At 39.3% G+C, this 14,123-nt stretch overlaps 1 protein-coding gene across 2 annotated transcripts in view; it reads right to left on the bottom strand.

The window, feature by feature from the left end:
* Positions 1–10,236, bottom strand: part of LOC127430596 (stromelysin-3-like) — a 37,412-nt gene extending 27,176 nt beyond the window's left edge. The window contains exon 1 of one of the 2 annotated variants that reach the window (XM_051680473.1): positions 9,961–10,236. In XM_051680473.1, coding sequence (XP_051536433.1) covers positions 9,961–10,068 — 108 coding nt within the window. In that variant the 5' untranslated portion in view covers positions 10,069–10,236. The remainder of the gene's footprint in view (positions 1–9,960) is intronic. The other variant, XM_051680474.1, reaches the window with a different exon arrangement.
* Between the last annotated feature and the right edge of the window lie 3,887 nt (positions 10,237–14,123).

The raw sequence follows: 14,123 nt of genomic DNA, 5'->3' as shown, positions 1-14,123 counted from the left end.
CCCTCGCACCAGTCATTGTCTGCATGCACTTCGGCATGGAAGCCCAGTCAGCAGGCTGCGGGCCAGGACACCAGTGCGGACAAGAGAGATGGTAGAGCCGGTATCCACGAGTGCTCGGCAGAGGTAACTGTCCATAGTGCATGAAACGTAGGCCATAATCCTGACCTGCCATTGTGCATTTCCCATGGAGGTGGGTAATAGGTGAGCAGCTGTCCCTCCTCCCAGCCGCTCTCCTCTAGTCTCCCAACAACAATGGAGGGTGAGCCGTTGGCACCGGGCAGTTCCATGCCATGTGTCCCAACTCACCACAATGATAGCAGGGCTCCCGCCGGGTGTCTCGCCTCCTCGGCCCAAAGGTAGATCGTGGAAGTTCTGTAGGTGTAGCCGCTGGGGGGGGGGGGGGCGGGTGAGCCATGGCTGGCTGCCGTGATGGGTGGCCAACTTATCCCGCCATTGCTCCAAGGTACACCGCTAATGCCACTGCTCATTAGGCGCAAGATCGAAGAACAATCTGCAGGGCCAGAACCTTGAGCGTCAATGCCAGGTGGGCCACCGCGTTTTCTTGGCTCCACTCACCACGCTAGGCTGCCAGCTGGACCTATGTGAGGTATGACTCAGGTGGCGCCGATAGGAAACCATCCTCTTCCCACTCCTGGCCACGGGGACCTTGGGCTCACGCCTCGAAAGAGGCAATCAAACCGTCTCGGGGACAGGCATCGTCCTCCTGGAAACTGAGGAGTCTTGGTGTGGTGGTGGTATAGTGGGCTAAAGCACATAACTGGTAATCAGAAGGTTGTTGGTTTGATCATCACAGCCACCACCATTGTGTCCTTGAGCAAGGCACTTAACTCCAGGGGGATTGTCCCTGTAATAAGTGCACTGTAAGTCACTCTGGATAAAAGCGTCTTCTAAATGCATAAAATGTCTTGCGTTAGCTTAGGCCACCTCTCTCTGATCCAGTGCCTCAATATCCTCTTCCAGGGTTCACAACCCGTCAGCAACAGTGCCACCTTCAGCCCGGGACTGAAATCCTTTGCACAGTTCTGCAATGAGGATCCCACAGGATCGGAGTTAAATAATGGTCTGCCACTCCACTTCTGACACCAGAGTAACACAGATTTTGGGGATCAACAAAATCTCCTCCATTTACGTCTCTAAGATGGGATACAGACAGACATGATAAAAACACAGGAGCTTATGCTTTTGTAATATAACTCAGATCAATCTTAGCATTCACAACTCACAAAAGCACCTAACAAAAAGCACTACACATCTACTAGATGGTGAGAGAAAAATAGTAAGTAACCATAATCCTTTGCAACGTGAACAGCCAATCAGGACTAAGAACAAAGTTATGCTGGGATGCTACACTTAAGTTGTTCCAAACCTGTATGACTTTCGTTCTTCATTGGAGTCACTATTCACTCTCATTGCATCTTTTTTCATACAATGAAAATGAGTGGTGCCTATTATCTCCTTTTGGGGTTCACAGAAGAGAGTAAGTCAAACGGGTTTGGAACAACATGATGATAGAATTTTCATTTTGGGTTACTATTACTTTAAGTTAAAGTCTGAAAAAAAAAAAACAGTAACCCATGACCTTCAAACTAATTCCTGCAGCCCAAGTAAAACAGAATACAAATTCTAACAAATAAAAGAAAAAACAACCAAAAATTTGTGGGCAAGTCGAGACAGATAGTACTTTGGTAAAAATGTACTGACATGTGAACTTGATAGCATTGCTAAACCATGACCCCACACCCCCGGCAATGAGGAACCACACAAATTCCACAGATACGAGTGAAGAATTCATTGCACTTTATCTACTCTCCATTTGTTTCTCTCAAATCTGCTGAGTGAGCATGGACTTTCCATGGGCTGAGCCATCATTAGATGGTCATACATGTTGAAAGCATGTAATTTGATAACCTGGAGGAGAACATGTGTTTTGTACAACAGTCAAAATTGTTTATTGTAGAGTAGTCTAACCTCTCAGTGATGACAAACTGGCCTGAAGTCTACTTAGGAAGCAACAGAGATGGAAGAAAAAAAAACACCCGTGTGTCTCAGGTTCAACAGGAGTCAAGGGTTAAAGGTTAAAGTCTAAATCAACAAAACAGACCCCTTGGGCCAAGGTAAATACACCGACTCTCATTTCAAACCAAAACTGAGATTCAGAAGATGAAGATAGGCTGCTTGTTTTATATATACTTTTTTTTATTTTTTATTTTTTTGTGCTCTCACAAAATAATGTTAATGTACCTAAAAAGGTTAAGGTGGTAAGTGCAAACAAGATGGTTCAGGTTTGCTAATGTAGGCTAATGGCATATAAGTGTATATTAGTGCCTGAAATTACTATGCATAGAGCCAAAGCCAGGACTCAAGAAAGAGAATCAGCATGCAATGCAAACAGAGCATCATTATTTTCTCAACAAACAACCCAAGAATCAATCTGTCTTTAGCACTCACAAAATACTGCTCCATATAACTGTGGTGATTCCAGGACCTGTTTCTTTTCGTATTAAAGGAATGATCAGGTTCAATACAAGGGTTAGTTCACCCAAAAATGAAAATTATCTCATCATTTACTCACCTTCATGCCATCCCAGCTGTGTATGACTTTCTTTCTTCAGCAGAACACATTTAAGAAAAAAAAAGAAAGAAAGAATAATATCTGAGCTCATTAGGTCCTTAAAATTCAAGTGGATTGTGGTCGACATTTGAAGCTCCATAAAGCACAGACAGTCAGCATAAACATCATCCATACGACTCCAGTGGTTAAATTAATGTCTTCTAAAGCGATACAGTCATTTTTGGTGCAAAACAATTAATACAGTATTTAAGTACTTATTAACTATAAATCATCACTTCCTGTCAGCAGCAGTATACACATTCACAAGAGTGCCGAGTTCACGTGGTGTCTTGTGTGATGTATTCATGATGGCATGTTACAGGCGTAATCTAACGTTTTTCTCTCGGTTGAGACATCCAGAATAAGCATACAAACGCACCACTGTAAAAAGCATACAGGTGCAAATATAGATCTAAACCAAACCAACGAAGCTTCTGTACAGCGTTCCTCCTACTCTGTTGTAAACAGCATGTGTCGCACATGCTTCAGTTCTCACATGAACTTGCCAGTGTGATTACGGCACACACGCATACTGTTGCTGACTGGAAGCGATGCTTTATAGTTAAAAAGTACTTAAATATTGATCTTTTTCGCACCAGAAGCGATCGTATCGCTTTAGAAGACATTCACTTAACAGCTGGAGTCGTATGGATGACGTTTATGCTGACTGTCTGTGCTATATGGAGCTTTAAAGGTCTGATCACCATCCACTTGCATTTTAAAGACCTACTGATCTGAGATATTTTTCTATTTTTCTTCAAATTTGTTCTGCTGAAGAAAAAAAAATCAAACAGATCTGGGATGGCATGGGGGTGAGTAAATAATGATAGAATTTTCAGTTTTGGGTGAACTATTCCTTTAAGCTCAATCGACAGTATTTTAGGCATCATTTTGATTGCACCAAAAAATAATTTCAACTTGTCCCTGTTAATTTAAAAAAAAGCAAAAATATTGGTTACAGTAAAGCACTTACAATGGAAGTGAATGGGGCCAGTCCAGTCCATAAACATTAAAATACACTCATTTTCAAAACTATAGCAAGATGTAAACATCATACATGTTAACATGATTTTACTGTGATAAAATCACTTACTAACCTGTATCTGTGTATCTGTAAATTTATATGCAATATGATATGCAATATATTGCAACTTTGTAAATCATATAATCTGGTAAATGCTGGTAAATCCTTGAATTTATCACATTCAAATAATTTTAACACATCATTTGTGTTTTGTGGCTATACTTTTAAAACACTATATATTTAAACATTTATGGACTGACCCTATTCAATTCCACTGCCGATATCTGACTGTATTGCTACAATATATTTGCTTCATTTATAATATAAATCAGGAAAGAGTAGGAATTATTTTGTGGTAATCAATATTATTCCACAAATGCTATTGATTGAGCTTAACTTCTATTGAACCTGGAATATTCCTTGAATGACATGTTTAAGGCACAATCAGTACCAGACTGTTTGCCAATAATGAAACGTCTGTAAACACAAGACTATATTCAACCCAACACTTACAGGTCTAATTTTCACAAATGGCAAAATCAAAGAACCTTTTTTCAACCAGACATTCCTCAAGTCTGGGCATATTTTACAGCATCCACCTGCATGTAGTCAAAAATGTAAAGATGGGAATGTACATCCAGAGACACATAGGAACTTCTTCAGAATTACCATTGTGGCTACACGTGTACTAAATAAAACAAAGGTCCCTCTTTCCAAAACGTATCATGTGGAAGTGTTGGGCAATTTTTTTTTTCTCTGTTGACGTTTTTATGATAGCTCCCTGACAGATATATGCCTCTCATCAGCTGAGAAACAAAAACAATTGGGAATTATTTTACCTTAAGCGGTATTCACACCTTGACACATCCAAAGATCTGGCATTTGTGCCGGCAGGAAGATCTGCTGCCATGTGGTTCCAGACAATACAGAAGACATATCCATTTTATTGAGCCCATTGTACCCACTAAATATAAGACATCCAGTTATTTTACCACCAGCTATCCAGATATCCATGCTAATTGTAATATACTGCTTATGTGTACAACTATAAACATGAATAAACTGGAAACCATTTTCAAAACACATGCATCTGTAGGTCAATAGGTCAATAATTCTAACATGATACACTGTTACACCGAAACAAACACAGACACCCTGAGCCGATGTTTCAGTGAGGAGCCTTTGGGGAAATCCCAATAAAAACTGTTGACATGTCAGAGCAAGAAGACAGTCTGGAGAGGTTTCTGAACTACAACATAAAGATGAGTGTGTATGCAAGTGTGTGTGTGGGGGGGGGGGGATACAGGTTTAAGTGGTTTACGAGGACTTTTTTTTTAGGTTACAAACTGGTAATTACAAGGGTATTATGCTATAAATGTGGTTTATGAGGATATTTCTAGTGTCCCCATAATTTAAATTGCTTAAAAAACATACTAAACTATGTTTTATTGAAAATGTAAAAATGCAGAAAGTTTTTTGTGAGGGTTAGGTTTAGGGGTGGGGTTAGGGGATAGAATCTATAGTTTGTACAGTACAAAAATCATTATGTCTATGGAGAGTCCTCATAATGATAGCTGCACCAACATATGTGTGTGTGTGTGTGTGTGTGTGTGTGTGTGTGTGTGTGTGTGTGTGTGTGTGTGTGTGTGTGTGTGTGTGTTGGAGATCATGGCATTGTGCCAGCTCCATGGGGTTCCTGAGGATAACCTCATTGTTAGCAACCAAATCATTCTCTTGGGGTATCCGGCTGATGTCATCGTCTCCTGATACATCCCATACATTCATCAGCAGAAATGGCATCAGGATTGGCAGAGACGCATTTTACATTTGCAAAACACACACAAACAGACCCAAGCTCAGCTGGTAGAGCATGGTGCTGGCAACACCAAGGTCATGGGTTCCAGGGAACACACATAATAATAAACTGTATACTTAATGAACTGGAATTTTTTGTTTGTTTTTGTTTTACAGACATACTTCTTATCATCCTATCCTTCTGGCTTGGCTTTATCTTTTTAAGTGCAACTCTGATCCAAACATCCTGGCTGGGCTGCCTCTATCTCATTGTCTCTCTCTCCCCCCCTCTCTTTGCTATTGTCAAGTGAGCATGCAGTGAAAAATTACAAACAAAAGCTTCCAAGAGCATCTTTTGGCACAAAGTAGGCCATGTCTGAAATAAAGAATGAACATGCCAGAGGAAATCAGACTAGCATAAATATTTAGCCACAAAAAACCTCCAGAGATCTTTATGTCTTGGGATTTTTATACACAAGTGAAGTGATTACACCACAGGAGAAGAATGTTTTGTGGGAACAGGATAGGGACTTTGTTGATGGAAGATGAAAGATATAATCATTCAGTAGGACAGTCTGTAAATTTACACTCACCTTTTGTGAATGAGTTCATGCAGAAATAGCAAACAGGCTATTGCTATAGAAATCTAAATAGTGGACCGAGTGTATTGGGTACTACACCTCTATGATAGCAAAATGTTTTTTTACGTGGCTCGTTGTAAATATCGTGGCAGTTTCCGGGTGAAATTAACACTAGGTTGCTTAAACAATTACTTATATTCCCTTTCGCACAAATCATGAGTAAAATGGTAGATTATCAGTTAATAAGCACTTACTTTGCCCTATTCCTCGCACAATGCTATTTAATGACATCTAAACAATTTTACTTTACAGATGATGCATTTTTACTTTTGTATTACATAACCAACTACATTTGCAAGTTTGTTCGTGCATAATCAAATTGCTCAGTAGCTAAATTGATAGAGTAATGCACTTACGAAGCAAAGGATCAGGGTACAAGTCCTGAAGAACACGAGTCAAATCATCAGGCAAAAGTTACATAGAAGCACCAGAAAATGGCATGGTTGCCTCAGCAACCGCGTTTTTCATCTCACATTTGCTTTTTATGACACTATCAGTTATGTTTAGGTTTAAGGTTTAGAGTTGAATTTGACACGCAGTCTTAAAAACATGGCACTCATGATGCAGGACTCTGAAACAGTGGGTCTGTTCCAAAACCTAGTGAGAGTCCTCCAGAGGCAGCATTTGAAGACATCATAAGCACACTCCCAACGCGAAGGCTGTTCCAAAATCTAGGTATCTTAATTATGCTGCCTCTTAAGATATCTCGTTTTGGCCAAATTCTAAGGTAGCATCTTATGTATGTTCCCCAGGTGGGCGATCCCAGAATGCACCGTGATGAGCTCGGCAGAAAAATAAATCCAAGATGGTGGACGAAGCGAGAGAAATGTACATTATAAATATACTTATAATCCATTCAATACTGAAAAGTATTGATAAATAGCAGTTTAATATGACACAAAACTGACAATTTTACCCAAAATGTGTGTGTGCCATGCGTATTAAGGCTCATTAGAGGATTGCGTCATTTCTCTTGCGTCACCTGTATTGAAATCAGTTGCGAGCCCGAGTGTCCCATGCGCTGCGCGTGAGGAGATCTATTTGAATGATGCGTGGAGCTGCCGCCTATGTAGAGCGTTCCAAATTGCTCTCTAATGAGGCATCATTTCAGTAAGGATGCTGCCACAGAAGACAGCTGCCTATGTAGGCAGGAGACAGCGAGGCAACTCACTAAGTTTTGGAACAGACCCGGTGTCATACATCACATCGATCAAAGAAGTCCATTTATTGCATGTTTCCATGGAAAAACGATTAAAAACAGCACAGATCGAAGAACAAATTACGTGTGCACGGCCCCTTACTGTTCTTTCAATATTGCACCTAATTCACCTAATTCAAGCCAGGGGAGGCAAAGCGTTATTGCATAACAATGTTTTAATGGTTTCCAGTTGATTTGTCACCTCTTTCGCCTCCAGAGTGGAACAACTTGCCAATGTCATTATGAAAGTCAACTGCGCTGCCGCATTCAGTGATTCTTGATTCATTGCCAGGAAAAGCCATAAACTTATAAATAAAGGTGTTTAAATCCTTTTATCTCACCATGTTTGTAGAGATAGGAAACAGCTGTGGAGAGGTTTTATATCGATGTGTAAAGGTCAGGTGAGTGGAAAGTTGGTGAGTTGAATAAGAACCAGGTATGCCAGTGTTGCTGTTGTCAGTCATGCTCTCATTTGTGCCTGCAAGCAAGAAATCTAAACCTAACTGCTTCACAGAAGGTGCATTGCAGCTGGCCCTGACCTTCTGCTTTACCCTCTATACCCTTGTGCATCTATATGCCTGTGGAACTTAGGTAGAGTTTCAGCTTGGAAACGTATGTCATATGTGTAGGGACTGGGTCAGTAGGACAACCCACATTGAATGACTGGTACCGAAAGGCAAGGTGCCTTAGAATGGGTAAGAAGAGTCTAAGGTTAGGATGGGTTAGGGGCCGTTCACACCAAACGTGTTTTGCATCCGTCTGCACAGTTTTTCAATTGTTTTTCAATGTCAACGTGAGCAAGACAGACATCTTTGACCGTTGCGCAGTGACTCGTTTTTCAAGCTTCTTGTGCTTTTTTAGACGCAATGTCAAGATGAAGAACTTCAACTTTTAAAACGTGTCTCAAAATACTTGCATTCTGTTATATTCCTTTTGCTGGGTCTAGCTTTTTGTTTGGTCTGAACGGTTCTTTAGTTGTCCTTTCCACCTCTTAAATTTAAACAATGGCCACTGAGGCCTTATGCCAGCTACTGTGAGAACACCACTACTTGGAAAAATGCAGAAGAACATAAACTTTAACAATAAATATAGATTATGTTTGTCCTTCGACTTTTCAAGAAGATGTTGCACATTTCCTTCACAAATCCGACTGTCTATTGAAACCTTGCAAATGCAGTGGTAGCTATCTGGATTTTTACTCTGTCAGCAAACACAGGGTTTGTTGTCCTGCTCAGCATGCCAGATGACTTGCCCCTGCCTGCATAATCTCCTGCTCTGGCTTTGTCAACAATCAAGAACAAATTGATTGCACATGCTCTCCATCAGAGCTGCCTCTCTACATTCAAACATGAGCCCAATTGTTCTTTAAAGAGGTCTGGAGCTTGTTTGATTGCAGGTGCCGTTCCTGTTTGATTAGCAAAGTGGGTCATGACAAATACACAGTAAAATTAGGATGCTCGTTATATCCAGATGCTTTGACGGCATGCAATATTTCCTTGTCATTTTGTTTAGGGATTTTGTGGTAATGCTTTATGTGTCTGAGTGTCTGGTTATTCAGCGCTTCTGAAAGAAATCGTTCAGCTGTTTTCTTCCATCATAACTACTTCTTTACACTCCTTTATTCCCACTTTCAAATAGATTCATGTTTTTTAGCCTCCACTTATATTTTCCCAGCCAAAATCTCCTTTTGGATCTTTGCCAGCTGGGTTAAAACAGCCATCTGTAGCTTGTCTTTGTCATTTTCCTCTAAGCCCTAAGAGGGAAACTCTTTTTTTGTGCAGAACAAAGTTTTTATATCCAGATTGTAGTTCTCTGAGGGAAAGCAGGAAGTTTAAACCATAAGACCACATCACTCATTATATTTTGGAATTTCTGCAACCAATTCAACATTAATGAGGTGGATGACACAGAATAACATATAGTAGGATTCAAAGTCAAGACATCACAAAACAAATCAGCACTGAATTAATGTTGCACATAAAGTAGGAAAAGGGAAAACAGAACATAAAGCCTCTCTGACCTGTCATACATTTTCAAACACTCTACCTGAAAGTAAAAAACCAAAAAACATTCCAGTATATGTATCACCCACTTAAATGCAATTGCGCAGCTGCACTCAACGACAGTTTTGCAATAATCACAATACTGTGTCAATGAGATAACTGACATGCATTTTAGTGCTGCCTTGATGATAAGAGTCCTTTCATTGAATTATATTGTTCAATAGCACATTTATTGACTCAAATCTCTGCATATTACAGCTATGCTACGACTTGTGTAGGCAAATGACAAAGAATTAGTCACAATAAATCATGCAAGTTACATGCAAATTTGATTTTCAGCATGTCAACCCTGTTAATTCCATTGTATAATTATTTTCTAACAAACAGAAAAATATTCTTCTATGTCACCATTTGAGTAGACTGCTAATTAGCAATATAAAGTTTAAAAATTGGATTTGAAATCTTTTGTATATGCATCTGTTCTACAACACAAATCTATAACATTTCAAATACTGTTTCGTTCTTGCAGCATCACAGGTTAAAGTTACTTAACTTAGGTTTGGTTATATGTCATTAACTTTTAGATATTGCCTTTTTTTTTATTTTTTTATTATTATTATTATTATTATTATTATTATTATTATTATTATTATTATTAATTCACTCACCACAGCAGCTTTGTACCTGTGGCTGTTTTTTCCTTCTGGCACCGGTAGAGAATGTATGCACACTAAGCAGTATAACAGTGCTGCGAGGAGCTGAGCGCATCGCATCATCCTGAGGTCTGCACCAGAGCTGCAAGCACCACCTGCGCGCGGAGCACTTTCAACTACACGAGCTCTAGGGCGGAGAGAACGCACGCGCTTGTCTGTCGAGCTTTACTGCAACTTAGTGCTTACTAGCCGAGTGATTTTATACTCTCTGATTTCTTTGTTCTCTTTTCTTCAAATTGCACTTTCCTTCAGGGGCTGGAGTGGCAAGTTCACCGTCAATCACGTGGTTTTCGCGACTCGTGATAGGGGCGACGGTGGGATTGTTTTTCAGAGATACGGGTTAGTAGGGGAAGTTTGGGGAGTAATGACATCTGTTTGTCTTCTAAAACAATTAAATGTGGCAATGAAGTACTGATACTATGTATTGATATCATGCCAACCATATACAGTCATTGTTTTATTGAATGTACGAGCCTAGTGTTTTATTATATTTTTTGTATATATGTTATATATGTTTCAAAAGGCATAGAATGAATGTGCAAGTAATGTAGGGAAATGCAAAAGTAAAGTGGGACGCTTAAGCTTAGTCATTTATGATTAGATTTGTATTCTTGTTTTACTAAAAATCAGCATTTAGCATTGATTTAACCATATGGATCCTACTTAAAAAAAACAATGGCAAATGATCAAAGTATGCCACTTTATCTCTATTCACCCTTATTCAACGTGCACCTGTTGCATTTAACCATATTTTTTTTTTATTTTTATTTTTTTTTTTTTTGTTTGTTTTTTGACACCTGTCCTGGTCTCTTTAATGTTTAAAAAAAAACATACATAGAAAACATTTAAAGGGATAGTTCACTCAAAATGTAAAATTCTCATCATTAACTCACCGTCATGATGTTTATGACTTTCTTTCTTCTGCTGAAAACAAAGATTTTTAGAAGAATATTTCCGCTGTATAGGTCCACTGAATGCAAGTGAATGGGTACCAACATTTTGAAGCCCCAAAAATGCACATTAAGACAGCATAAAAGTAATCCATACAACTCCAATGGTCCATGTCTTCAGAAGCGATATGATAATAGTGGGTGAGAAACAGGTTAATATTTAAAGAGTTTGTTCACCCAAAAATGAAAATTCTCTCATGATTTACTTACCTTTAAGCCGTCCCAGATGTGTATGACTTTAATTCTTCAGAAGAACCAAAATAAAGAATTTTTTACGCCCATTTCAGCTCTGTTTGTCCATACAATGCAAGTAAATGGGTGCCATCAGGCTGCTGTCTGTTTGACTTATTTAGGCAGCATAAAAGAAATCCACACGACTCCAGTCAATCAATTAATATGTTCTGAAGCAAATCAATAGGTTTGTGTAAGAAACAAATTGATAATTAAAACGTTTTTAAATTTAAATCATTGCTTCCGGCCAGTGCTGGATTGCTGGTTGAAGTGACCTAACTCTCGTGTGACGTTCGTTCCTCTGTTGTAAACAAAGCGCTGTTCCGACTTCTCGCGCGAACGCGCCATTGCACTTCGTCATGCGACGGTAACGTGATGCGTCAACTGCTGACAGGATTCAGTTCAGAAGACATTAACTGATCGACTAGAGTTGTGTGGATTACTTTTATGCTGCCTAAATACAGTATGCCTTTTGGACCGTCAAATAGCCAGCAGTGGGCCCCCCTCCAGTTAGTTTGGGGGGGGGGGGGGGCTGTTTTCTGGATTTGACTCGGAAAGTGGCATGCTTGATTTATCGACCTGACCTGAAAGCACCTTTCTCAGATGCCTCTGCTTAAAGTGCATGAACGGTATCATTAGCGTTGGGTCCATTGTTGAGGAAATTGTCTGCTCGGAAAGCATCTGTAAATCAAAGTGCTGTTGCTGATCTCTTTTGAACAGCATCAATCCGGCTGGGTGTCATCAAGAAAGTTGTATTTCCTTACGTCCAAGATCTACTGTACATCAACTCATGGAATGCCTGTAACACTGACTTAATGCAGTAATATCATTTTTTATATTAGACACATCCACAATAATAGCTAATAATATAGTTATTTTTTAGCACACTTGTTACAGCATTGTTATGATTTATTGCAACTTTAGTGTCTAGAGAGCACTTGACTGACTCTTTTTGCAACACGCAGTAAACAGCATTCTTCCTCTCCCTTGTGACTTGTCTGTTTTCTACTAACTGCTTAACAACAATAAGTAGGGCCACTGAAAAGGATGAGTGCAGAAGTGGAAGTGGAATTTTTTCTTTTTGTTTTGACATATCACTATATCACAGTTTTGTAGGTGGGGGAACTGCCTACAAAGAGAATGGTCTTTGTCCCTGTCACTGTAACAAATGGCCTTGTTTAATTTTGCTCCACTCATTTGGACCAAAACCAAGAAAAATCTTGCTATACAGAACATTTTTATAAGAGCGGGCTGATGATGGTTTGCAAAAGTTACTCTTGGAAGGACTTGCATCCTGTTTTTGATAGTGGTGTTGAGACAAGTATTACTGCTTGAAAGCCCAGTTTTCACTTTTAAACTTATAAGACTTTTTTATTATTATTTATATTAGTCTGTAGAGTTCTACTTTCCAGAGATAAGCTAAGATGTCACTTTTATTCTCAAATCATTTAACCCTTAGATCTTTTTCTACAATTCTTTTTTCTCAGCAGTCCATGAATCAATCTCAAACCATTTTTTTAAGACAAACATAGCTTCAGCAGTTGGCAGTATGTCAAATTCCATCATTTATAAAATAAGAGCCATCCAATCATTCTGATATATAGTAGCACCATGCTGTGGATACAGAAAGTGTTACCACAGCCTTACTTTGTCCAGATATTAAACCTAACTCCTTATTTTTTGTTTAAGCATGTTTCTAGTTAAAGTAACATCTGGATTTGAAAGTGTTCAATTCCCACCAAGTCACTACTTCTCAAACTAAACTCAAACTTAACCTTTTAACACCACCAGAAGGACCAGCCACAAGAAAGCCAATGAGACCAGCCAACCAAAGCAGTGACTTTACCCCAAGGACACACTTATAATAAATTATGTTTTCAGATAGCTGTTGGAAAACAAAGGAAGACTGTCAGGCTTCAGGCTTAAACACTGGCAGACTTCCTTTAAAAACCATCAACCATCTCCCCCTCACTTTGGTAGAGAGAACCACAATGAGGCTGACACATCTCAAATAACAGGGTGCACTTGTAAACCTCCATAAGAAGGGGGCAGGGGAAGAAATCCCTTTCTCCCCACTTTTTTTTTTTTTTTTTTTTGCCAGGCACCCCAGGTGTGCAATGATGGAAAGATGAGAAAAAGAAAACGACAGATCGTGAACTCACTTCTGTTTACACTGTCAGCTAAAAGTGATCACAATGTGCTTCCTCTGACAGTTCTGTGTGAATATAACATACCACATCAATGAATTCTACCAAATCTACCACCTTAAGAATACCTTATATTTACCTCAAAACTCACACTTTGCTGCAATCGCCCTGCTGTGAGAATAACTGTGATACTCTTTTGTTACTGAGAGCTGTAAAGTTAACAGCCTACTAACTGTACAATCTCTTCCACTGAACATTCAAAGGACATTTACAGCAGGGGTGTATCAAAGTTAGCAAATATAATAAACTCTACAGATGCATTTCAAATTAGTTCTTTTTTCACCATTACTTGATGTTTTGGCCATAAACATGGGTATTATTTTCTCTCTCTCACTCTGTACACACAAAAAAAGCACACCTGCAAAAATCAAAGTCAGCATCTGCAAGGGGTCATTAGGGAGGAGATCCTTAAGTTTCTCATCATTGCATCAAGCTGAGGCTGAATCACATAATCGCTGACACCCAGCCACATTGATCCATTTAAGAGAGCAATTGTCTAATGACACAGATCTTGCTAGTCCTACACACAGGCTCAGCTTTCCCCAAAGCCATATGTTGGAAAACAAGACATTCACGTTTTCATATCAAGGACACTTCCGATATTCACCACTGCTCGTAATGTAATCCAGACTTTAAAGTTTAAATGGAACACAAATGTGACTTTTTATGACATAAACTGGTGAACCAAATTTTACAAAGTGCCTGGCAACACTTTTCTTTGCCCTTTATG

The sequence above is a fragment of the Myxocyprinus asiaticus genome, chromosome 40 (genome assembly GCF_019703515.2).
Source record: "Myxocyprinus asiaticus isolate MX2 ecotype Aquarium Trade chromosome 40, UBuf_Myxa_2, whole genome shotgun sequence".
NCBI classification, from domain to species: domain Eukaryota; kingdom Metazoa; phylum Chordata; class Actinopteri; order Cypriniformes; family Catostomidae; genus Myxocyprinus; species Myxocyprinus asiaticus.
The sequence above is the reverse complement of the archived record's forward strand: the minus strand, read 5'-3'. Positions and strand labels throughout refer to the sequence as shown.